The following is a 25,771-nucleotide window of genomic DNA, read 5'->3' as shown; positions in this document are numbered from 1 at the left end:
GGGCTGGGAGCACTCACTTCTCAGTCACAGTGTGGTGAGTGCATGGCCTTCCCTGGGCATGAGGTCTCTGCAACAATAAGAACTGTCCCCTTCACATCCTCTAAGGTCCTGTCCCACCAAACTAGGGGACATATACAGAAATCATCTGGAGAAACCATTGTGATGAAAACAGATTTACCTGCCCAGCTTTTCTTTCTTTTGAATTTGAACTGCTTTGCACCTTCCAATCAGACTATCAATCCGTTTACATCTATTTAATTTTTAAGAACTTATAGTTTCAGTTGGTTTTGGTATAAGGAGGGCCATAATGGGACTGGAGTGTTAGGTCAGGGCTCGGAACCCAGGAGACCAGGTTCGCAGTTAATTTGCTGTGCCTTATTTTTAAGAACTTGTTTTTATTCCTAATATACTTTAAGGTCTGATTTTGCTAATTTGATCAAGCCAGTCTTAGACTTTTGATGGGGTTCCTCAGAGCTGGGATGGTGTGTGAGAAGTTGTACATTTATTTCGATGAATCCACAACGCTACCTTTGTTTCTGTAGTTACCCAGTGATGGTCTTGTCAAAGAAGTCTTCCCCAACTTCAGTCTCCTGTTGTCATGAGCATATAAAGACTTCCTCTGATGCTTTTCTAACGTACACAAATATGATAGTCATATAAATGGAAGGAATTGGCTTGATTTTTGTGATTTTGACAACCAGGGAGCATGGATCAAATGTGATTTTTTTAAAAAATTGTTTTATCAACTAGTTATAACTTTGAAACTACATATACACTATTATATTACTCATTCGTATTTCACATACAGATATTGGAAAACTCTAAAACATAATGTAGAATTTATATAAAAATCAAGGGTCCCCCAGCTGTTTGCTGGGTTCATCTTCCCGTTTATACTCGAAGTTCATTCCAGGGCCTTTCCGTTTGGTTTCATTTCTCTCCCCCCTCCCCATTCCAATGCTGTGATGAGAATGGCTGTTTCATTAATGACACTGCACATGTTAAAAGAGAGGGAGTTAAGAACTTGGGGTCCATTTCGAGAGTGGAAATGGAAACACGGTGGAGCTTCATGCTTGCATGCCTAATTACTTAGACATTAACTCGAGGCCCAGAGACTCACAAAGTTCTCAGAATACATCTGTGCCAGGCTCACAGCAGCAAGCACTGGACCATGGAATTGGTTTTTTTGTTGATTAATTTGTGGTTGTGTACAAGCATGAAGCGCTCAGAGACTTGGCTGAGGAAGTTTCCAGCAAATGCCAACATAGATAGCCCTGAGGGAGGAGAGAGATGTGTGTGTGTGTGTGTGTGTGTGTGTGTGTGTGTGTGTGTGTGTGTGTGTGTGTCCTAAAGTGCACATTCGTCCCTGAGGACAGGATTCTATTCATCATGAGGGTCTACCTTGTGCATTTGTCATTCCTGTCTTTGGTCAGGATGCGATTTACTCAGAGACGTCTGTGAGGTGAGGTTCACAGGCAGGTGGAAAACCGGTCTGAGCTCAGGTGGCCTTTGCTGTCTATGCCCCACATCACGAGGCTGAGAGCCTGTGACCCGTTGGCTGCAGCACCAGAGCTTCGGGCGTGGTCACAGATGCCTCTCAGCTTCTCTATGCTTTGACATGTCCTTAGGGCCATGAGAGGAGCTGGGAGAAACAGCAGGACTGAGCTCTCCTCTGGATGAGCATGTATGAGGCTGGCCTGTTCACCCACTTGCCGGGTCCCTCCTTAGACCTCACTACAGCAGTATCGTAGAGCAACCGTGGGGATCATACACTTCAACATGTCAAGACTTATGACAGCAACCTCAGTCTTCCTATCTCCTGAGTGAACTGAGGGGCTCCACTCCAAACTGAAGGTCACAGGCTCCCAATTTTAACCAGTCTTCAGGGATCCCTGATGCACTGACCTGGACAAGAAATGCTTACCGTGACTAGTCTCCTTAAGACCAAGGAGGAAGGTGTCCTGAAACACATGGCAAGGACCCAGAGAGAGCAGAAAAGAGGCTTGCAGCTCCAGGGGTGGCAGCTTCCTTCTTTCTTTCTTTCTTCCTTCCTTTCTTCCTTCCTTCCTTCCTTCCTTCCTTCCTTCCTTCCTTCCTTTTTTGGAAATAACAAGTCTTTATTGGCCTCTGCGACTTGAAGGGGATGGATCTCGAGGAGTGGGTGGCGCCAATACCAGGCCATTCACAGGCTTGTAGGTGATGGAGAACTTACCCAGGTAGTGGCTGATCATCTCTGGTTTGATCTCCACCTGGTGGAAGGTCTAGCCATTGTACACACCCACCATTGCTGCCGACCATCTCAGGCAGAATGATCATGTCCCTCAGGTGGGTCTTCACCACCTTGGGCTTCTGCATGGGTGGCACCTCCTTCATGGTTTTTCTCAAGCGCTCGAGCAGTGAGTGCTGCCTTCAGAGACGGCTGTGCAACTGCGTCAGCTGCTCATAGGGCATGCCCAGCAGTTGGTCGAGGTCCACGCCACAGTAGGTGAACTTGGGAAGGTTCATTTCTTCTTCTGCTACACTTCAGCCATCTCGGTGGGTGCTCGGAAAAAGAAGCATTGTCAGTGTCTGTGCAGTTATTGTAAGCTCTGCTGGGGGGGGGGCTTCTTTTTAAAAGTAGAAAGGAGAAAATGGATCAGCTCAGTGCCACAAACTAGATGTGAACTTAGAAAACTAAGTTGATCTCAAACTCAGCCTTGGATAAGCAGAAAGGGAGAGAGGGAACAGGCCTTGTATCACGTACTAAGTAGACATGTACTTAGGGTTATGTGCGTACTCGAGGTCCTTCAAACCAAAGCAAGCATTCTGAGAGGCGACACCCACATCAACCCCTGTTGGGTTCTTTAGAAAGTGGGGCTTGGGCTGTAAGTGAACTCTTAAAAGGAGGTTGTGAAGAGGCAGCGGAAGGCAGGGAAAGGGGCATAGAGACACTTAAAGAGTCTGGCCTCTGAAGTGGGACTTGTACCATACAGATCACTCTACTTAGAGGTGAGTGTGTCTGAATCATGACACCCCACATCAGTCAGCCACCAGGGAGTGGAGGTGAAGTAGAAAATTTCCCAGGTATGCATAAGCAAGTCAAGTCCCCATTGGCCCACAAGGTATGCATGTTCCCAAGAGTAAGGGCAGAGTTAGGTAGCCCTAGGAAGAACTGTTAGATGGTACTTCTCAGCACCTTGCATGCCTTTCTTGGGGTTCCTTGAGTGACAGTAGACGAGAAAGTGCCCAACTGGGCTAATGTTTTTGAATGCAGCTACTTGTGGGGAGGGAGGGGTCCTACACTCAGACTCCTCTGAGAGGATCAGAGAGATGGGGATGGCCCCTCCCAAGACTAAACAAAGCATCTCTTCAAAGATGGTTCCAGAGTCTAAATAGGTTCTCCTCAACTCTGACCGGGTCCAGATCCCACTTTGGTAAGACTGACTAGAGGGCCAGGAACTCTCCTGACAGATGCCCTAGCCACTTTGATTGAAGTCTCGAAGGTTCAGGTTGAGTGCCATTCTGCAAGCCAGCTGCAGTTACCAGTGGCCTTGGGGGCAAGGGTGAGCCTGCACACTTACTGGATGCATGTCCCCCACAGGTCCCACCTTCCTTCCTTTGTGTGCTCTGAAATCACTCAGCAGGAGCTCCGGTGGGTCAGGGGGGTTATGGTGAAGTAAACCAGCAGCCTGCCTTCCTTCCCCTGATAGCTCTTCAGGGAATCTGTGGTCTTGACAAATAGGACAGAAGCTTCAAGAAAGGAGCTAATCCCTCCACCCCAAACTCAGAGGATGACAGCTCCAGCTCCTGCTCCAGGCTGGGAAGGCAAGTTTCTTTCAAGTGTAGACACCCATCAGGAAGGAACAAAAGCCACTCTGTCAGGGCTGGTGCTGTGAGAAGGCAACACGTGAGAAGATATGTGTGTTCTTCAGCCCCGATTTAACATTCTGCAGTCAGCCCTGGTGCCATGGTACTGTGGTTGGGTCTTGGAGGAAGCTCAAACAAACAAGGCAGGAAGAAGGCTAAGCACGTTGCCTCTTCCCAAGAAGGTTCTGTGGAGCTCCCTGGGAATCAAGTGCTGGGAAACTGAAGCCTGTACAGGAAGGTGACTCACCTAAGGATCTGCAAAGAGCTTTCGAACAAGCTTAAGGCATGTGTCAGTGAATCTTCATCTCAGTTTACTTTCCCCTAAGATGTGGGTGCTAGACAAGATGGCTGTCAGTAAAATATTGCGAGCTTGAATCCTAAGAGGCCAGTGCAAGCTCATGTACACGTTATACAGATCTACTTGCCAGATGCATGCCATACATTACGAAGGGCATGCACCAAGAAGGGTGCAATCTACATGACAGCCAATACAAGTGGGCACCTAGCCTTCTCTCTTTCCCCATCCTCGTGATATCTGTCTGCCCTCTGGGTCATGAGCGACATTTTGAGGACCACTAGATCAAATGAACTGGAAGGGGCTCTCTGTTAGGGAACCTGTGCAGACCCCCAAGACACAGGCTGCCAACGCCGCCTATGGTGGTGGTAGTGACCATGTGTGGGTCTTAACACAACTGTGGCTTGCATGCTCAGCAGCCCCAGGAGGGGAGCAGCGATTGTGCATATCAGTGAGGGCTCTGGAACATTTTCATATGCGCACAAAGCTCTATTTGGCAAACTGTTTAGCAAGTAGCGAAGGACCAGAATCTTATAACAGCATCTCTTTCCTACATGATTGTGAAGCAGTGTGAGTAACATTTAAACTCAGTCTCAGGCTGGGAGCATTTCCCTGTGGTAAGAGTGCCCTCCTTACATGCATGGAGCCCTGGGCTCTAGCTTCAGCACTGCAGAAACCAGGCATGGTAGACTTCACCTGGGATCCCAGCACTCAGAAGGTTAAGGCAGGAGGATCAGAATCAGCCTTAGTTATGGAGGAGGTTCAGGCCAAGCTGGGCTCCATGAGACCACTTCCAGCCCAGCCCCAAGTTTCCCAGAATCCCCAGGGCCCCAGCTGTCCTGGCACATACCCTTGTACACAGTGACTATAGATGCACTGCTCTGCCCCACAGGTGTGAAGGGAGTTTCTGGCAGAGAGCCAAACGACTGTGCAAGCCACCCTGGTTGCCGAGAAGAAGCTGTCTCCCCCACCGACTTGAGGGGTTAGAGCCACGGGGGACCCTTGGGAGGAGTTCAGCAGAAGCGTCAGGTAACATTTTCCTCAGTGTTGAATTCAGACTAAGTGGATTTAAGTCAGAAAACTAGTAGATGGGCAGGGCAAATCCAGAGGGGCAAAGTGTATGAAGGGCCATGACAACCAGCCTTGATCTATGGAAAATGGCGGGGAGTAAGAAATTAAGGTGCCATTTCTGGACAGTGCAAACATGTCCCTGGCTCTGGCTGCAAGAACCAGGCCCCTGCACAGCTACAGATTCCCTCTGGGGATGTATGCCCCAGGGCTCCTGGTGCCTCTACCTCCCCCATCTCTGGACAGGAAGTATGCTGAGTTCTTTGCACAATCCCACCATTGTAAGACTCCCGGGGTGGAGGCGGTGGGGGCTATGAGTGTCACAGCCCACGATGAATATGGTTCTGTGAGAGGCACGTGTCTAACGCCAACCTGGGCAGCAAACAGGAAAAGGCCCAGAGGGAAATGAGACATGAACTTATGGAGGCTACTTCCTGGAATAGAGGCGTCCTAAACTGTCCCTGAGCAGCTAGGACAAGTCAGAGGACTTTTCTGGGTCACCACATCTCCCCCCTTTCAGCCAGCAGTGGTGACTCCAGCCTTTATCTCGCTTGAAGAGGGTTGACTGGGAAGAATGGAGCCATCTTTGAGGGGCTGTGGAGCCCATATGGCCAGCAGCACCTCAATTACCAACTCTTTGTGTCTGTCTGTCTGGTTGTTCACTGATTGGTTTAAGGGCTGACCGAAGCCTTTGTCTGGTGCCCTGGTTTTGACTCTTGGGGACCATGGTGGGGCATTCTGCTCTGTGTAGCTCCAGTAACCCCTGCAGATAAATGGCACTTGTTCTACCCCAGTCCCCAGTCCCCAAAGTCTTCTCTCCATGTAGAGAGGATGATGAGGCCGAGTGCTCATTCCTCAGAATCAAACCAATGTAGGTAGGTACTCACTCCTACTGTTGGATGGCCAGCTGAAGAGGGCAAAATGCTGCTTCTGTTAAGGTATCTGAAGGGTCTAGATCCAGGAGGGAGAGAGGCTGGGGTGCAGAAGGATGTAGGCGCTCAACTCTGCTCTCCCTCCGTGGTCCACAGCTCTCGCCTTCTGTGAACATCTCTTTGTTCCTTGTTCAGTGAAATCACCTACTGTGCTCTGCGATACCCCCTGTAGAGGACATCACATGGCTAGACATGGGTTTCCCTGTACACAAGAGGTTCCTTCCATAGCCAGAGGATACTGTGAGGCTAGGCCTTTACAGTGGGCCTTCATATGACAGTATTGATGGCATCTCTGTGCTTTACAGACTCTAGGGCATGCCTCTTCTCATTCTCCGAGATCCTCTTTAACTTGCACTCTACTGTTAGGACCCCAGATCTCAGAGCACTGAAAGGTGAGGAACCACAGGCACAGGGGCCTGACATTGAAGGGTAGGAATCATGGCCCCCGTTGTCTGCCTCTTCATTCTTTGTCTCTATGTGCTTCATCCTCACATATCTCCATGAGGGTTTGGTTCCTGGGTTCTCCTTCGTGTGGCTTCAATGCCTGATTGAACTCTGCTGATGAGCTGTCTGGGAACTGATGGTCAGCTGTCTGTCCATGGGCAAGAGGCTGCCAATGGTCAGAGCTGAGACAAATGGGAACAGCTGAACTCTGCCAGTCACCCCCCAGAATGGAGAGCTCCAGCTCTCTTTTCAACAGCATTGGAATGGCGAATCCAGCTGTATTGGGAGCTTACACCAGCCAAGTCATAGGCCTAGGCTCTGGCCCTACAGGCAGGAAGGACAAAGAGAGTCCCTGTTCTTGATAGTAGGGGAGACAAGTTGGCCTGCTTCTTGCCCATCTTTGACCAAGCCATGCTGGGAATGGAATAGGTGACCTGTTCACTTCTACATGGAGGATTTTGACTGTAAAACGAAGACACATAAACTCTCACTTATAGACCCACATGCTCACTATGAGATCACGGTAGCTTCTGGGTACAGCCTTACCCAGATCACTTACAGCTTCCAAAGCAGCCAGTGATGCTGATTGCTATTACACACATGTGTGTGACAGTGACACACTCAGAGTGCCAAGTGAAAGAGAGACCCAGGGTGACTATGACTAGTGCCCTTGCTATAGGAGGAAGATGAGGCCCCTCTCATGAGTCTTGAGAGGAGGCTCCCTTTGGAGACCAGGGCCTTTTTATAGAAAGGTGATTGTGGTTTTTCTGGCTGGGTGTTGGGCACAGGGAGGAAAACGACCAGGATGGAGATGCGGCAGAGGTGGGTAGAACGTAGGAGCTGCCATGTGGGATTGCCCAGCAAAAGGGCACATTGTCGTCCTGCATGCTTGCTGGAGGTAGGAAGGTTGTCCTGCTGTCCCCTCCGATGTCATCGCAAGTCTTATGCTTCTTATCCCTGTACAGTTCTCCCAGGCAGCCCTGGGGCTTATCACACAAGCTTATCTCCTGTAGAACCCCCACACTGCTCTTCTCTTGCATGGACAGCTGTCACTGGATTCAGAGACCTCACTAAACCTAGGGTCCTGTGGCCGTAAGAATCATGCATTGATGTGTTCTGCGGACTCCTTACTAGCGTCATTTTCATAGATCCCAAAGGTTGGGAAGGTGCTCTTCAGCCTTCGCAAGTCACCTCCATCCGACCCCACATAAGCAATTGTCCATGCCTTTCTGAATGAACAGAGGGCAGGGTGCGTGTGGACGTCACCCAGGATCTCTCCTCAATAGTAAACACATTTGGCAGAGCATTGCGATTAGCCTAAGCCATGAAAGAATAGAATCACAGGGCTGGAAGATGGCTCACTGGGTAAAGTGCTTGCAGGGGAAGGCCACAGACCTGAGTTCATCAGTTCCTGATACCCTAATGAAAAGCCAGGTGTGTAATCTCGTAGTCTCATCACTGGGGAGGAGGGTATAGGAGACTTTCTGGGATTCTCTGAGAAGCTAATGTGGCCAAATCAATGAAGAACAGGTTCAGTCACACACACACACACACACACACACACACACACACACACACACACACACACACACACACAGAGAGAGAGAGAGAGAGAGAGAGAGAGAGAGAGAGAGAGAGAGAGAGAGACTTTCCCATCTCCACCTACCGTAAGCAGCAAGCTCTGTAATACTCTGGGATTCTCAGACTACATGGGACCTTCAGTGTTCCTTTAAGGAGAAGGCTGGGGGATCATCAGTTCAGGGAGTCATAGGTAAGGCCTCTCATGTGGTTTTCTGGGTAATTCAGACATTCAGCCCCACATTCCCCTAGAGTGTGCCTACTCCTACCCTGTGACCCAGGCCACAGACTATGTAAGCGAAAGAAAAGGACACCTACTCTCTGTGGTCCTTTCCAGGGATACCTGGGAAGTCCTGGCCCTGCTCATGGGCACTGGCTTGATCATAGAGATACAGGGGTCTTAGGAACACAGAGTGGCCTTAGAGAGCCACTGACTTTGTCTCTTTTATCAATGTGAAAGCTTCTCTGGGACTGGAGGGAGGCTCCATATCCACCCGGCAGGATGTCTGAGAGGCCACAGATATCCCTTCCATCTCCCTCCCCTTGGAGATAATCTACTCTGTACAGTCCAAATTCAACAGTAGCCTTCCACGGCTTTGTCACACCCCCAAGAGCAAAAATGTGCACTAATGAATGAGAAAACCAGGTCTCTACAGAAACAGAATCCAAGGACGGATGGCACTCAATTAATTTCCCTCTGGGAACCCAGCTCCAGGCTTGGACCCCATGTAGGTATAATGCCCTGAACAGCCTGCAGGGCTCTCAGATGTCTAATCTCTCTTGTCTCATATTTGAGCAGCAAGCTGAGGCAGAGGACAGGGTCCCTAGTGCCCATTTTCAAAAGCTTCCTGTCCCCGCAATTAGTCAGAGCCAGGAGCATGGTCATTGCAAGGCAGGTGTGAGTCTGCAGGAAGAGGTCCACACAGTGGCCTAGGAAGAATTAATCACTGTGTGTCTTCATTGAAGTGTCAGAGGGGACGTCAGGAATGGTGGTAGGGCAAGCCAGCAAGCTGGGGTTGACAGAGTCTGATGGACACCTGAGTTGAGAGGCCGGAAAGCATATCAAAATAAATACTGCTTGGAAGCCAAAGGGCCAAAGGGTTTCATTACCGACGCTCACCAGTAGGTGAGGGGTGTCAAAGACAAACTGCTCTAACTTGAAAGACAGCCAGGCTGGACTGTGGTGGTCCGCCATTAATTAACAACTATGCCGGTTGAAAGACAGCCAGGCTGGACCGTGGTGGTCCGCCATTAATAAACGACTATGCCGGGTGTTCTAGGATAGACTGGGCAATAGAGATATCTAAGATGGTTCCCAGTGGTCAGGATGACTTGATAGTAGGACTGGCCCACTGTGCTCTGTGAACATTTGCAACTGTGAGTGCTGTGACTATGTGGACTTTGTGGCTGGGAATACCTGCAATCATGTATACCTGTGACTGTGTGACTGTGACTGTGTGTGCCTGTGACTGTGTGTGCCTATGACTGTACCTGTGACTGTGTGTGCCTGTAACTGTGTGTACCTGTGACTGTGTGTGCCTGTGACTATGTGTGTCTGTGACTGTGTGTGACTGTGACTGTGTGTGCCTGTGACTGTGTGTGCCTGTGACTGTGTGTGACTGTGATTGCATGTGCCTGTGACTGTGTGTGTGCCTGTGTGCCTGTAACTATGTACCTGTGACTGTGCCTGTGACTATGTGTGTCTGTGAACTATGTGTGACTGTGACTGTGTGTACCTATGACTGTGTGTACCAGTGACTCTGTGACAGTGACTGTGTGTTCCTGTGGACTGTGTGTGCCTGTGACTGTGTGTGCCTGTGACTGTGTGTGCCTGTGACTGTGTGTACCTGTGACTGTGTGTACCTGTGACTGTGTGTACCAGTGACTCTGTGTACCAGTGACTGTGTGTTCCTGTGACTGTGTGTGCTTGTGACTGTGTGTACCAGTGACTGTGTGTGCCTGTGACTGTGTGTGCCTGTGACTGTGTGTGCCTGTGACTGTGTGTGTGACTGTGACTGTGTGTGCCTGTGACTGTGTGTGCCTGTGACTGTGTGTGCCTGTGACTATGTGTACCTGTGACTGTGTGTGACTGTGACTGTGTGTGACTGTGACTGTGTGTACCTGTGACTGTGTGTACCTGTGACTGTGTGTACCTGTGACTGTGTGTGCCTGTACCTGTGACTGTGTGTACCAGTGACTGTGTACCAGTGACTGTGTTCCTGTGACTGTGTGTGTGACTGTGTACCAGTGACTGTGTGCCTGTGACTGTGTGTACCTGTGACTGTGTGTGACTGTGACTGTGTGTGACTGTGACTGTGTGTGCCTGTGACTGTATACCTGTGACTGTGTGTGCCTGTGACTGTGTGTGCCTGTGACTGTGTGTTCCTGTGACTGTGTGTGCCTGTGACTGTGTGTGCCTGTGACTGTGTGTGTTCCTGTGACTGTGTGTGCCTGTGACTGTGTGTTCCTGTGACTGTGTGTTCCTGTGACTGTGTGTGCCTGTGACTGTGTGTTCCTGTGACTGTGTGTGCCTGTGACTGTGTGTACCTGTGACTGTGTGTGCCTGTGACTGTGTGTACCTGTGACTGTGTGTGCCTGTGACTGTGTGTTCCTGTGACTGTGTGTGCCTGTGACTCTGTATACCAGTGACTGTGTACCAGTGACTGTGTGTTCTGTGTGTGTCTGTGTCTGTGTGTGCCTGTGTCTGACTGTGTGCCTGTGACTGTGTGTGCCTGTGACTGTGTGTGCCTGTGACTGTGTGTGCCTGTGACTGTGTGTACCTGTGACTGTGTGTGCCTGTGACTGTGTGTGCCTGTGACTGTGTGTTCCTGTGACTGTACCTGCGACTGTGTGTACTTGTGACTGTGTATGCCTGTGACTGTGCCTATAACTGAATATACCCGTGTCTGTGTGTTCCTGTGACTGTACCTGTGACTATGTGTGTCTGTGATTGTACCTGTGACTGTGTTGCCTGTAACTGACTGTGTGTATATACCAGTGACTGTGTGTGCCTGTGACTGTGTGTTCCTGTGACTGTGTGTGCCTGTGACTCTGTGTACCTGTGACTGTGTGTGCCTGTGACTGTGTGTGCCTGTGACTGTGTGTGCCTGTGACTGTGTGTGCCTGTGACTGTGTGTGCCTGTGACTGTGTGTGCCTGTGACTCTGTATACCAGTGACTGTGTACCAGTGACTGTGTGTTCCTGTGACTGTGTGTGCCTGTGGCTGTGTGTACCTGTGACTGTGTGTACCAGTGACTCTGTGTACCAGTGACTGTGTGTTCCTGTGACTGTGTGTGCCCTGTGACTGTGTGCCTGTGACTGTGTGTACCTGTGACTGTGTGTGCCTGTGACTGTGTGTGCCTGTGACTGTGTGTGCCTGTGACTGTGTGTTCCTGTGACTGTACCTGTGACTGTGTGTGCCTGTGACTGTGTGTGCCTGTAACTGTGTGTTCCTGTGACTGTACCTGTGACTGTGTGTACTTGTGACTGTGTATGCCTGTAACTGTGCCTATAACTGAATATACCCGTGACTGTGTGTTCCTGTGACTGTACCTGTGACTATGTGTGCCTGTGATTGTACCTGTGACTGTGTATGCCTGTAACTGTGCCTGTGTCTGTATATACCAGTGACTGTGTGTGCCTGTGACTGTGTGTTCCTGTGACTGTGTGTACCTGTGACTGTGTGTGCCTGTGACTGTGTGTGCCTGTGACTGTGTGTACCAGTGACTGTGTGTGCCTGTGACTGTGTGTGCCTGTGACTGTGTGTGCCTGTGACTGTGTGCCTGTGACTGTGTGTGCCTGTGACTGTGTGTGCCTGTGACTGTGTGTTCCTGTGACTGTACCTGTGATTGTGTGTACTTGTGACTGTGTATGCCTGTAACTGTGCCTATAACTGAATATACCCGTGACTGTGTGTTCCTGTGACTGTACCTGTGACTGTGTATGCCTGTAACTGTGCCTGTGTCTGTATATACCAGTGACTGTGTGTGCCTGTGACTGTGTGTGTCCTGTGACTGTGTGTACCTGTGACTGTGTGTGCCTGTGACTGTGTGTACCTGTGACTGTGTGTGCCTCTGACTGTATCTGTGACTGTGTGTGCATGTGACTGTGTGTACCTATGACTCTGTGTACCTGTGACCGTGTTCACCTTTGATTGTATGCACCTGTGACTCTGTTTACCTGTGGTTGTGTGTACCTGTACTTCATATACATGTGAGTGAGAATACCTGTGACTATGTGTGTGTACCTGTGACTCTGTTTATCTGTGGGTGTGGCTGTTTGGAGGTTAGGGAGGAGTAGCTGTATCCCAGGGCAGAGCAATATGTGCCAATTTATTTAGGGTGGTACAACAGGCTGTAATTGGTGAAGTTTGGTGGAGCTAAAAGATGAAATTAAGAATCCCCATTACTTTGGGATGGGGGATTTGCCAATTCCAAGGTAGGAAAACCATGGATTCAGGCTCTGGAAGCTCCTATGGAATTGGCATTTCTAAAGAATGGTCAAGAACACACTTTTCCAAGAACAAGTTAGATAGACCTGATACTGGTTATTGTTGTTGTTTTATTTTGTTTTCTTGAAGACTCTTGCTGTCAATAACTTGGAATGACACAGAGTGAGAGGATGTTTTTAAAAAAATAATTTTAAAGATGTTTGTTTTCTCTCTAAACCATTCTAACAGCTCAGAGCTAATCATTCAGATTAACAGATGGTGTGGTGAGGAAGCAGTCTGTAAGCAGAAGGCGAGGGAAGTTACAAAGGATGGAGACCCAAGTCACACGATTCTACACTGATTACAGACTGAGGTATTCCTGAGAACAGAGAGAACAGAGCCTTTCTTCCTTAAACCTAAACCCAACAATATCTCAGCCAACTCTTCAGCAAAGCAAGGAGGAATCTAGAACTTTCTATGTAGATACTAAGACTTTCTGGGTCTTCCAATACAGAATATGAACAGCGTGTGTGTGTGTGTGTGTGTGTGTGTGTGTGTGTCTGTGCATGTTATAGGAAGCAGTTATGCAGATTTAATCTTGCAGACTTAAGCTACCTCATTGAAAGAACTGGTTTTTAAATAGCAGATTACTGAATATACCAAGAAAGCAGATGTCTACCTTATAATCCAGATGGTTGGGGTGCCACCAGATGGTTGGGGAGCCCCAAACATGAGCGTGGCTGCCTATCTGGGAACAGAGGATCCTCCTCAAGCCCCTCTAACAAGCTAAGTGCTAGCCCCATATCCTGCCTCTCTTCACCCCCTTTCCTTTGTTCCTCCATTCTTTCTTCCATGCTGGCTTCCTATTTCTCCTCCCACATTCTCATCTCTGACTGCCTCTCTCTTTTGTCTTCTTCCTGGACTGGAACATGCCCTTCAGAACTAACTTCACTGTAGACTCTCCTTCTCTATCGGTATAGCGTCTGATGTTTGAGTTACCCACTGCCTAGACTAGTGGAAACATTGCATGGAAACTTCTAGAAACAAAGTCTGTAAGTTCACATACACTTTTATAGCATTGTGTCGCTATAAATATTCAATTTTATTTCTAGTTAATCTCTTTGTGGGCCTAAATGAACTGTGATTGTGGGCAGTGGTGTTCAGGTAAACACAGAGTCCACTCAGGGCTCAGTGGTGTTTGAAGTCCCGGTTACCCATGGTGGGTTTTGACACATATTCCCTGTGAGGAAGGGGACAGCTGTGAATTGATTGTTAAGTGAAAATTACAGCCAGGATGTTGAAGGTCGTGGAGTTGATGGAAGTGACCATGGGAAGCCCACTTCATTCACACTCATGGGGGGAGTCGGGGCAGGTGAAAAACGAACCGGAGAAATCCCGCAAGGATTACAGTGGGGAGAGAGACTCAGGATCAAGAGAAGCCCCTTGAAGAAATTGATGGAATCTTGTAATGTGTTTATGAAGGGAAGGAACAGAAAGCGTCTTTCTACGGAGACTTGGCGTAGAAGTCAATTGAAAGTGAGGGTAGGTCCTTGGGTACCAGGTAGTTATGTGTCAAATGCACTCCATATTCATCAATACCTAATTGGCTTTTATTGATATTCCCAGTTAATGCAGAGGGTGCATCATAACCTCTAATAATAGCTTCACTCTTATCTCTGCACCCTCATCATCTTAGCTTTTCAAGACAAACTCTGCAAGTTACTCTCCCTGCTTCCAGTGAGATCTTGGCCCCCATTGTTCATTAGTGAATCTCAGGTGGCTTCTCGGGAGCTAGGACTTCAGGGTTGGCTGTGCCAGCAGCCTCTACCTTCAGGTGCCCAATGCTGTGGTAAGTTCTTGTGTCCACTGAACAGACACCCGAACAAGATCTCCTTGCTTTCTGCTGAACTTCATCTGACAGGCCCTTCAGAAGCCAGTTTCCAGGTCTTCAAGACTGAGCCAGAAGGGCTGGGGTGTAGCCCAATGATAGAGTCATTGTTTCACACATGTGAGACCCTAGATGGGATCCCCAGCACAACAATAATAGATTGGACAGACAGATAGACAGGTAAATAGATAGATACATAGATAGATATATTAGATAGAATGATGGATAGATAGAATAATAGAATGACAAATAGAATAATAGAATCATAGATTGATAGAATTATAGATGATAGAATGATACAATGATAAGGTGGTAGATAGAAAGATGGATGGATGAATGGATAGAGAGATAGATTAGATAGAATGATAGATAGACTGACAGATTGATAGAATGATAGATAAAATAATAGAATGACAGATTGATAGAATGATAGATAAAATAATAGAATGACAGATTGATAGAATGATAGATGATGATAGAATGATAGATAGAGTGATAGATAGAAAGATAGATGGATGAATGGATAGAGAGATAGATTAGAGAGAATGGTAGATAGAATGATAGATTGACAGATTGATAGAATGATAGATAAAATAATAGAATGATAGATTGATAGAATGATAGAAATAGATAGAGTGGTAGATAGATAGAAAGATAGATGGATGGATGGATGAATGGATGAATAGATAGATAGATGGATGGATGAATGGATGAATAGATAGATAGATAGATGGATGGATGAATGGATGAATAGATAGATAGATAGATAGATAGATAGATAGATAGATAGATAGATAGATGGATGAATGGATGAATAGATAGATAGATAGATTAGATAGATAGAATGATAGATAGATAGAATAATAGAATGATAAATAGAATAATAGATAGAATTGTAGATTGATAGAATTATAGATGATAGAATGATACAATGATAAGGTGGTAGATAGAAAGATGGATGGATGATGGATAGAGAGATAGATTAGATAGAATGATAGATAGATTGACAGATTGATAGAATGATAGATAAAATAATAGAATGATAGATTGATAGAATGATAGATGATTGATAGATAGAATGATAGAGTGGTAGATAGATAGGAAGATGGATGACTGGATGGAAAGATAGATAGGATAGATAGATACATAGATAGATAGGATAGATAGATACATAGATAGATAGATAGATAGATAGATAGATAGATAGATAGATAGATAGAAGTCAAACCAGACATAGTGGCTTATGCCAGCAATCCTAGTACTCAGATGGAGGTAGTAGAACCAAGACTTAGGATCAGGATTTGAGATTTCCTTGGCTCCAGTTTTGAATCCAGCCTGGGATACAGGAGATCCTGCCTCGAATAAACAAACAAGTAACACCTAAGGTGAGATTGAGTGAGGCCAAACACAGGCTTGGACATCTGGTTTCTCCTTGTGCTTTCAAGTTGTTTCAACCACGGAATATGGCAGACAGCAGGTGTCTAGTTTGGGCAGCCGTGGAAGACCAGCAAAATTCAATTTCACAGTCGCCAATCTCGGGGCGCATGAGCTGCTACCTGGTTTTTGAAGATGAAAACTCTCTAGGGAGATGAAGGTAGCCAGTGCAAGCCTACAGACGGTCGCTTCCCTCTGCTTCAGCCATTTTCCCACACTGTAGTAGGGACCAGGGTCTTGAAGGGTGCACTTACCCTTTCCAAAGGCAACCCCTAAGGCAAAGAAGACAATTACCCACGATGAAAAGTGGAGTCAAAGACTCTGAAAGTAATCTCTTCCTGGGTATGATTTGTGTGTACAAATCACAGCAGAAGTCCTCAGACAGTGTGTTGGTGGATAAGCTGAAGGGAGGAGGGGAAAGGCCATCTGACCATCCACCCACCCAGGCCACCCTCAAGGTAAGCAGTAAATCCACCCACGGAAGACAGGGTGTAAGGAGGTCTCAGGTGTCCCTGCTTCTCTGCAAGGCGTGGGCCTCCTGGCTTAGCACTAAGCCTCAGAAAGGTCTGTGACATTGTAATGGATTGGTTTGCTGTGATGGGGATTAGGGGAGATAATAGAGTTGCAGTCTTCCCAGGTCAGGGGAGGGTGAGGCAAGGTGTCACGACATCATTTACATGCATATGTGATGGGGCCCAGCCTTTGCCCTGAACACCTGAGCCTTCTCCTGCAAGCTTGGGGACAAGGGGGCAATTTTTCACCAAGCGCCAGCTTGAGCCAGCTGGAGCCAGCTACCTCAAGACTGACCTTTGAAGGCCACAGGGGAAGTTCACCAACAAACCTTGTTTTTCCACTGTGTTTCCAAAGTCAGGGGCTTACAAGAGAAGAGAAGCATTTCAGGTACAATTTGTACCCATTTGCGTGTGTGTGTGCGCTCTTTCAGGGGACCTGAGTTGGATTCCCAGCATGCACCTGGGGCAGCTCGATGTTGTCTGTCAGAAAAAAAAAAAAACACTCCATACATCTGTGCAAACCAAGGGCTGGCCCCACCTGAGCAAGGCTGCTGAGGCAGCATGTCCTGTGACAGGGGCATGGGTGAGCTTTGACATGCTGCACCCTCTCTTTCAGAACATCATGGGGATGGGATGGAGATGGGCGCCTCCTCCTTGGATGTTTGTGTTTCCAGTGGGACATTCTCTTCTCGGGGAGCTGGAAACGAAGCCACTTCGAATCTCATTATCATCCTCAGTTATTGACCCAGGGCCGCAGAAAGAATCTAGTAATTAGCTTGGTCCTGTTGTTGTGTTTCTATGCGCATCTCTCGAACGGATGAGATATCCGCTTGGATTATTATTTTTATTGCGATTCCTTGCGGTAAAAGGGCCTTTTCCATTAAGTGAGCCCTGTCCTGTTTACTCAGAGCTGGGGCTGGGGTACATTAGACCATTCTGTGGCAGAAAGAGTGCTCTTATACATTTCCTTAGAAACGAGTTTGGCGGAAGCAGAGGGAGAACATTGATATAATGGAGGTTAATTATTCGGGTTTTCTCTGGGTGGATTGGAAGGCCTGACGCTCCTCTCAGTAAACAGACTAAAATTGGAAAACTGAAGAGGACCCAAGTGTGGCCCTGTGCCACACATCCCAAGTCTCTGATTGAAGGAGATGTTTTATAGAATGGTAAGAAGTACATTGGGTTTACGGTCTGCAGTTTCCGGCAGTCAGTGTGGTTTACAGCAGTAAACATGCAGATGTTTTCGCTGCACGTCTGAAGGGGGGCTTTGGAAACTTCTCTCAAAACTAAGCTTCTGAAGGAGCCTGTCCAGTCTAGAAGGCACATCTGCGTCTATACTTCTGAACAAACTCAGAGGACTGACTTTGTCCTCGATGTGTGGGTAGGGAAACGGAGGCTGAGGTGTGAGTTTAGCAACTTGCCTGCAGTCTTTCACACGAGGAATCTGATGGCCAGCATACTCCTGGGTTTTCCTTACTTCAAACCCTTCAGGTAGGCCCACGTGTGAAGCACAGACCAATAATCCCAGCCCTGGGGATGCTGTGGGAGGGGGATCCTTGTGAGTTTGAGACCAGCCTGGTCTATGGAGTAAGGCACTGTCTCAAAAAGTAACAAAACAAAACACAAAACCCAACAAACTGAAGCTAAAACCAAAGAACAAAACAAAGAGAAAGGGAAAGATTGACAAACAGACAAATAACAACAACAACAAAAACCCTAACAATAACCAAACAAAAACCTAAAGACAAACATGTGGGTTGCATCCACTGTCACCCTAAGTATTATTGAGTTGGTTTTCTTTCAAGAGCACTCAAAAACAGACAGACAGACAAAAACAAAACAAAACAAAACTGCTCACCACTTCATCGAGAGGAAAACTGATCTGGAGTGCCCTAAACTGGTTTCAACCACAGTCCATACAAGGTTTTTGGGTGAATACATTGTAGCCAGAGTCCCATAAGTGAAGGCCAATGACCTTGCACTGCGCCTCTGATGAAATTTGCTAGTGTGGGGAGCCCGGAGCAATCCAAGGCTTTTGCCTGATCTTAACATTGAGAGAAAATGGGTGTGTGCAGCAGGAGAGGAAGAGGGTGCGGAGTAGGGTTTGAAAACATCCCTGTTGGCAGAAAAATACCCCCACCCCCACCTCAGGCTCTCGGGAACAGATGAGCAGGAAACTGTGCCCTGGAAAAGGAGCTCAAACTGGGTCCCCGTCTTTTCAACGGCACCTGCCATGGAGCCTCAGATGTGTCTCCCTTAATGAAACTTCTCTGTCTCTGCTGCTCTCCATGTGCCCCTGGTCCAGTTGTGATCTGGACACAAGAATCTGGGAATGACACTGTGTGCTCCCTGCACCTCAGTTCCTGCCTGTAACACAGGTTCAGATGGGGCTGAGGGAGCTAGAGACTCTGTCTTCTAATTTAAAAGGAGGGTGGGGGATAATGGTTTCTCTTGAGTGACGTCAACAGTGGTGGGTGCTCCCCCAGAATGTTTGCCATACCATAAATGAGGTTAAGGCTTGGGCAGCTCACCAGCTCATCTAACATGTCCTCTGGTGAAATTGGGGTCTGGACATGCCACACAGGCCCTGCTCTCTGTACTCCAGGGGGATCATAGGAGGCCAGAAATGGATGTTTGGTCTCTTTTCCAATTGTTTGTCGTCACCTTGCTCTTAAGACAGGGTTAATCACGGAACCTGGGGTTGATCAGCTCAATTGAATGGCCATCGAGGTCTGCCTCTGCCTTCCCAGAGATAGGATTTCAGGTGCAAGATGCTTTGCTTGGCTTCTGCTTGTGTGCAGGGCTGCAACTCCAGTCCGCCTGGTTGTGTGGTAACCACTGGGCTATCTCCTAGACCCCCTCTTACACACGTTTAGCATGGCCTTCCAAATTGCTCGCTAGTTAGTCTCTGCCAGTAGCATATTAGGAAATCCCTAACTCATCTCATCCAGCTGGGTCCTCTGCCCCCGAGGCGTTATACATGCTGCCTTTGAACCCATAAACCCCAGGCCGGCCTCTCCTGCTGCCTACTTTGCTTCTTTCTGGGTTTCCTCCCCATATCTCAGAGTTGGTAGGAACCTGTGAGCGCTGCTAAGAATCCTTTTCTGTTTAGACCTCAGAGAAGTTTCCCCTGAGCAAACCCGAAGTCTGCTGGGCACAATTGGATGTTCCTTCCAAATATCAATTGATTTGTTCTCCGGCAGAGGCAAGATGTCTCAGCCTTGCTCAGGGACAGTCCTGTCACTGCTAAGGACACAGAGGCACGCTGGACTTCCTCTGTGCCTGGCCAATTCATTAGACCCGGTTAGCAATTTGCAAAAGAGATTAATTGATGTGCAGGCTGCTGAGCCCTGAGTGTTAGTCAGCTCCCTTCTGGCAGCAAGATCCGAGAAGCTCTGCCCACCCCTGGGAACCCAAGAGAGCCAACAGCAATATGGAAGGCTCTGGGCAAAGATTGGGGTGGGGCCACCTTCGTTTTTCATCATAAACAGGAGCTTATGACATGATCCCTCAGCCATTTCTGGATGAGGGTGGTATGTAGGGCTGCAGTGGGGACTTCTGGGATACGATGAGAAGAGTGGTCACAGAGAAAGTGGATAGAGAGAGAGAGAGAGAGAGGGAGAGAGAGAGAGAGAGAGAGAGAGAGAGAGAGAGAGAGAGAGAGAGAGAGAGAGAGAGAGAGAGAGAGAGAGAGAGAGAGAGAGAGAGAGAGAGAGGGAGAGAGACAGAGAGAGAGAGACAGAGAGACAGAGAGAGACAGAGAATGTGTAGGAAGAGGTCAGAAGGCTCTCAGATCTCCTAGAGCTGGAGTTACAAGCAGTTAAAAGCTGCCTGATTCGTGAGCTGAACTCCAGTGTTCTTTAAGAGCAGCTCGTGTCCCTAACCACTGAGCAGTCTCTCCAGCCTTCTCCGCCGTATTTTTTTTTTTTTTTGAGAAGGGGATACTAGGCTGGCAACTAGGAATTTCCCTCAAACTCTCCTCTCTTTGCTTTAACATTAGTGTTTTTAATGGGCTTAATGTCTGAGGGTGAGTCCCTTATGAACTGAGCCACCCCTGAAGACCCTTAAAGCTTTTATTGTCCCCAACTGACACCACACTGTCTTATTACAAACTCTGTATGCTGTATACCTATGTTAGGAAGATTCTGTTGTGAGGAAAGTAGACATTTGTACACACGCACGCACACACACACACTAGCACACACACTCGCACACATGTGCACACATTCATACATGCATACACACATTCACATGTAAACCCATGCACAAATGAGAAAGGGTGACGAGGAAAGGGAGGAAGGAAAAAGCCATTATCTCATGTAAAAAAAAAAAAAAAATGGCTTCTACTGACGTCTGCTGGACTCAGTTACTTTGTCTCTAGGCAACAAGGAACCTCTATAGCCTTCCCATGCTTCTGTGACCCCAATTCTTGTCCCAGCCCAAGTCCTTAAACTAAATCTCTCAGGCTTAGTCCAGGTCACTGCCTGTCTTTAATCCAGCTACAATGATATTGTATGGCCTGCCAGGCCAGACTGAGTCATCTTAATGGAGCTCTTGAGAGCAAAGAAGAGATGGTTGCCTAAAAGAGGAGGGGGTCAGGCATTCTTCTGCCCATCCATTCGAACTTGGGGGTGGTATCTCACCCCTAGGGTAAAGCTTATAAATCATCTTCTTATGAGCAGGTGCGTGTGCCTCGACGCCTCCTGAGAAGGGAGAAGGGACGGGGGTGGGGTCCGGGGGAGGCAGAAGATGTCGCGGGCTCTCGAGGTGCTCAGGGACTAGAGGACCATGACGCTTCTGCGAGGGAGATGAGTCCTGAGGTTTGTGTGCAATTACCGGGCCCTGCTGTGTGCCAGGCAGTGTGTGGGCGCCCAAGACAGGAGAATGAGAAGGCGACATGGCCCCTGTCCTTTGGGAGAGCTGGGTCTTGCAGAGGGAGCCGGCAGAGACTGGTAAACAGGTCATTACACATGCAGAGCGACGAGCTCTCTGATGTGATTAAGCTTCTGAATGAGGGGTCCTGACAAGGCCGGCTGGAGGAGGAGGAGAGCTGAGGCACAAACAGGAACTGGAGGGTTGCAGCCCGCCTGCCCGCCCCCGCCCTCTCGCCCGCCCGCACCTGTCCCCAAGGCCTCTCCATCCAGCCCCCACTGCAGATGGAGGGCGGGGTGGTGAATAGCTGGTATTTCCAGCCTCCTTGCTTCCCTCCTTGAATCATAAAGATGATAAAAAAAAAAACCAAAAAACCATACATGCTACAACAGACAGTGAAGACAGCACTTAACTACTATTTACTTGTTTACCTAAAATCCTAAGTGTTTCCTTAGCAACCGTGAATAGAATCTTGTTTACTGGAGTAACGTGTGCTGGCTTTCTTCTTTTCTCTGTCTCTTTGTCTCCAGCTATCTCTCTGTCTCTAAGTCAGGGTCTCATGCAATCCAGGCAGGCCCTGAACTCCCTATGTAGACCAGGATGACTTTGAACTTCTGATTTTCCTGTCTCTGTACTGCAGAGTACACTGTTACGCCTCGTTTGTGTTGTGCTGGGGATTGAACCCAGGTCTTTGTGTATGCCAGGCAAGTGCTCTACCTACTGACTCCCATACCCAGCCCTCAGAAGTTTGAACTCCCCCACCCCCAGAAAGTGAAAAGGCAAGAATGCAAAGGGTGCTATTGACCAGATCAGTTGGGGAAGTGGGAGTAGGGTGAGGGGGTCTGAAAAAGTGGTTGAAATGGGGCTACTTGAGAAAAAAAAAAAAAGCATGTTTATGGACATAGGAGGGGACCGGATCTTGGGGACAAGTCTCCTGTAAGAAAGGCTTTCGGTAAACCACTCTTCCCAGGGTTAATACAAATAAAGCCTGAATTTTATTCTAGAAATTTCTTTTGTGAAATGTTAGAAACAGGCAGCCAAATGAGAGTAGAAGATGGGGTTGGATGAGAGGTGAGCCCTCAACAGCGCTCTCACCCCCTTGGCCCCTCCCTCTCATCCACCCCGTTACCACACCCTCCAATTCCCAACTGTCCCTTTTGGTTAGAACCTTTAGGATTAATTCTAACTAAGGTGCTAGCAGAAATTTGAGACAGAAAACGTCCAAAACAGTGAGTCCTGGAGGAGATGTTAGGTGATCTGCCTTCAACCTTAGGTGACAGAATTGCAAGGAGAAGGGGCTTTGCTGTTCAGTCCTTTAAGCCCGGTAATGATGTCATGGGGAACTTTTGATTCTGATGCTAATGGTGCTTTGCCACCTGCCTAGCCTTTCCCTAATCCCTTTGCATCGAGAGGGGTTAGGTGTCCACATCTGGCTGGGAGCTGAGAACAAGATTGTTTTGATGGAAGTTGGTTTTTTTTTTTTTTTGCGGAGCATCTGTTCTCTGGCGTTACCTTGTACTCAGCTCACCTGAGAAGCCGCTGTCCTGTCTCCCAGCTTCCTGTGAAGCGGGGGTGTTCTAGAAACCGGTAATTTCATTTGTGGACTTAGAATTCATTTGTTTTTTGTTTTTTTTTTTTAAGTCGGGGGACATCTGTCTCTTTTTGCCCGAGGCCTTCAACTGTAAAATGGAGTATGGCTAGTGTCTAATCTGGCTCCTGTCTAGAAGTCCTGACTCATTCCAAGGGGCGGCGTGTGTGGGGGGGTGCTGAGAGGCCCACTTCACAGGGTCCTCAAGGTCCAACAGGGAGCTATGTCCTGGAAGGGAGCTGTTACAAAATTACAGCACTCAGTAGCGTGTGACCAGGGTGGCAGACAGTAGGGGGCGCTACCGTTTTCACCCCACATCTAGCTAGAGAAGATGTCTTTAGCTGTGGAGTCTCATTCCGGTGCCAGGGAGTGGGTACCTAGTGAGACACAAAGAAGGCTGGGTATCTGTGCTTCATGAACACCTCTGATGCATATTCCACAGGGAGCTCAAGGAGTCCTGGTGCTCTGCTTAAGGTCCCTAGCCCCCAGACAAGCCCTGCTTCTGTTGGCCTTCACCTCAACCTTGGATGCTGGCAGGGAGCTCGGAGAATCAGCTCCAACAACAAGCAGCTTCCTGCTTCCGCATTTGAGGGTTTCCGCCAAATGTTTTCCCTCACCTGATTTTCGTTATGGCCTTTGGGGGTCAGAGGTGGCTGCCAAGGCTACCCCCTCCCCATCCTCACTGGCAGGGAGTCATGCCCAAGTTCATACGTGGACGAAAAGATAGGTTCCTAAATCCCCCCCTTCTTTCTGCTAAAACTCTTAAAATGTTGGTTTTTAGTTTTTTTTTTTTTTTTAACTTTCAGACTTTTTTTTTTTGTCCCAGCCTCCAAGGCATTAGCGTTTGATGGCTACGAGGCACCTGGCATGCCGGAGACGGACAAAAGCCACCTCTAAGCACGAACATTTGAAATTATTAAGTGTTCATTAAAGAACCCCCGGGTGCACAGCGCTCTTAGGGATGTTTGCTTCTCAATTTTGTATAATTTCCTTATTTTTCTCTTCTAGCTAAAGGCAGATGAAAAACGAACTCGGCGCATTTGAGTCTCTGAATCATAGTTAATGTGCGACGCCCCCTCCCTTAACTGCGCTGTTTCCCTCTGCCTCCTCCAGTCCCCTTTCCTATCAATCGGATAAACTTCTTATTCCTTTTAACCCTTACTCCGACTGCCACTCAGGAAATGCATGCAAAGACCCCGACCAGCTCTCTCAATAGCCCCACTCGCTTTAGGCAGGGGTCTGCAGGCTGGGAGCTGTAGAAAAATCGAGAAGGCTGCAGTATTGCAGCCCGGGCGCCGGCAGGGACTCGGGGTGGGGGGCAGCTGTCTGGCAGGTGGCTGCAGGCTGGGGTGCAGAGCACATCCTGGGCAGCCACCCACGCCCCCCCCAGCCCCACTGAGGGCTTCCGGGGGGACTGGGGAGCTGTGGCTGTGCGTGGACTGTACTGGAAAAATACCAAGCTCCAAGCCCCCTCCCGTCCGCTCTCCTGTGACTCTGGTCTTACATGAGCAGAGAGGGAACAACAGCTAAAAGCTGTTTTTCTCTCTCCCTTTCTTTTTATTTTTTTGACAACAACCTCACATAACCTCAAAAAGTTACCCATGAATTTACCAAAAACTTTTTATGAAACTACTTTAACCTCTGGTGGGGGTTAAAAACAAGCTCTGTGGATTTATTACCCGGAAAAAAAAAAATAAAAAAGCGGAGCATGACTCTGTATTTGCTGGAAAATCGTCTTCCAAGCTTCAACGGTGCCCCCTACCGCCGCCTGCGAGGAATAGCGGGCGCCGACTGCAGCAGGATCTGCGGGCTGCTAGCTGCTGGCTGCCCAAGATCTGGCAGGACCTGATCCCCGGCAGGTGACTGGACCCCTCCACTGCATCCCTGGTCTGCTCGGAACCCGGACCCCTCGCTGGGTCTTAGCTTATATTCTTTGAAATTCAAATGGTTAAACCAGGAGCAGGCTAATCGCCAGCTGGGCTTGTACCTCCAGGCTGGGCTGGACCCCTGCAGAACAGTTGAAGCTTAGAGTCTGAGCACGCAGGCGACCCTTGCTTGTTTGTTCCTTTTCCCTGCCTTCACGTAAATGCCACCTAGATGTACTGAAGGAAGAATGATGACCGCCCCCAGAGGAAGGAAGGACAGGAGTACAGGCAGGGGACCTCGTAGGAGGCTGAGACCCAGAGAAGCTGAGCATTGCAGAGAGCAGGGTGAAAGAGATGGGCAAAGAGAAGACCAGCAGATTCGGAAGGACCGGGGAATGGGGTGAGGGTCCCTGTGAGGAGGCATGTGGATGTGGTCAGGCCTCCCCAATTTCAAAACACCCCAGTTCTCGCTCAGAACTACCCTGTTTTTACGAAGCACACGGGAGGGAAAAAAGCCTCTCAGAAAAACAAATGTTAAGTAGAGACGGAGGAGCCGGCTCTGCAGCCTGCCGAGAACGGGCAGGAGCATGTGGCACTCAGATTGTCTGGGCCCTCAGACCTACAGTCCTGTTGCTAAGGACTGAGCTTTCCTTCTTGCCGGCAAAAGAAAATAACAACACTGAAAGAAAGAAAAAAAAAAAACAATGAAACAAAACAAAGGCAAGAACAAACAAACAAACAAACAAACCAGACTAGCATCCTGGCAATCTTAGCTTCTATACCCGGAGAAAGCCAGCTCGACTCTCTCTGGAAAAATCTAGAATTTGATACTAAATAGATCTTCCAGTGTTTACATGATGGTAATTCAAACACCCTGTCTGTCCGTCTGTCCTTCTGTCTGCCTGCCTGCCTGTCTGTCTGTCTCTCACACACCGCTGCCAGATATCTTTATTATTGAGGTTCGGGAGCCGGGGCTCACTGCCATCTCTTTTTGTCACCTAACGCCCACACATCCAGCAT

The 25,771-nt window shown here is 48.3% G+C and overlaps 1 protein-coding gene and 1 pseudogene across 2 annotated transcripts in view; one reads left to right on the top strand and one right to left on the bottom strand.

The window, feature by feature from the left end:
- Znf831 (zinc finger protein 831) overlaps positions 1-25,771 on the top strand; it is a 70,994-nt gene that overhangs the window by 10,355 nt on the left and 34,868 nt on the right. Inside the window, exon 2 of one of the 2 annotated variants that reach the window (XM_032904682.1) lies at positions 5,042-5,123. In XM_032904682.1, the coding sequence (XP_032760573.1) occupies positions 5,042-5,123 (82 nt within the window). Of the gene's footprint in view, positions 1-5,033; positions 5,171-25,771 lie in introns of both variants that reach the window. The other variant, XM_032904681.1, reaches the window with a different exon arrangement.
- LOC116899985 lies at positions 1,470-2,531 on the bottom strand (annotated as a pseudogene).

Source organism: Rattus rattus, chromosome 5 (assembly GCF_011064425.1).
Source record: "Rattus rattus isolate New Zealand chromosome 5, Rrattus_CSIRO_v1, whole genome shotgun sequence".
In the NCBI taxonomy this organism is placed as follows: domain Eukaryota; kingdom Metazoa; phylum Chordata; class Mammalia; order Rodentia; family Muridae; genus Rattus; species Rattus rattus.
This window is presented reverse-complemented; position numbering and strand designations above follow the sequence as displayed.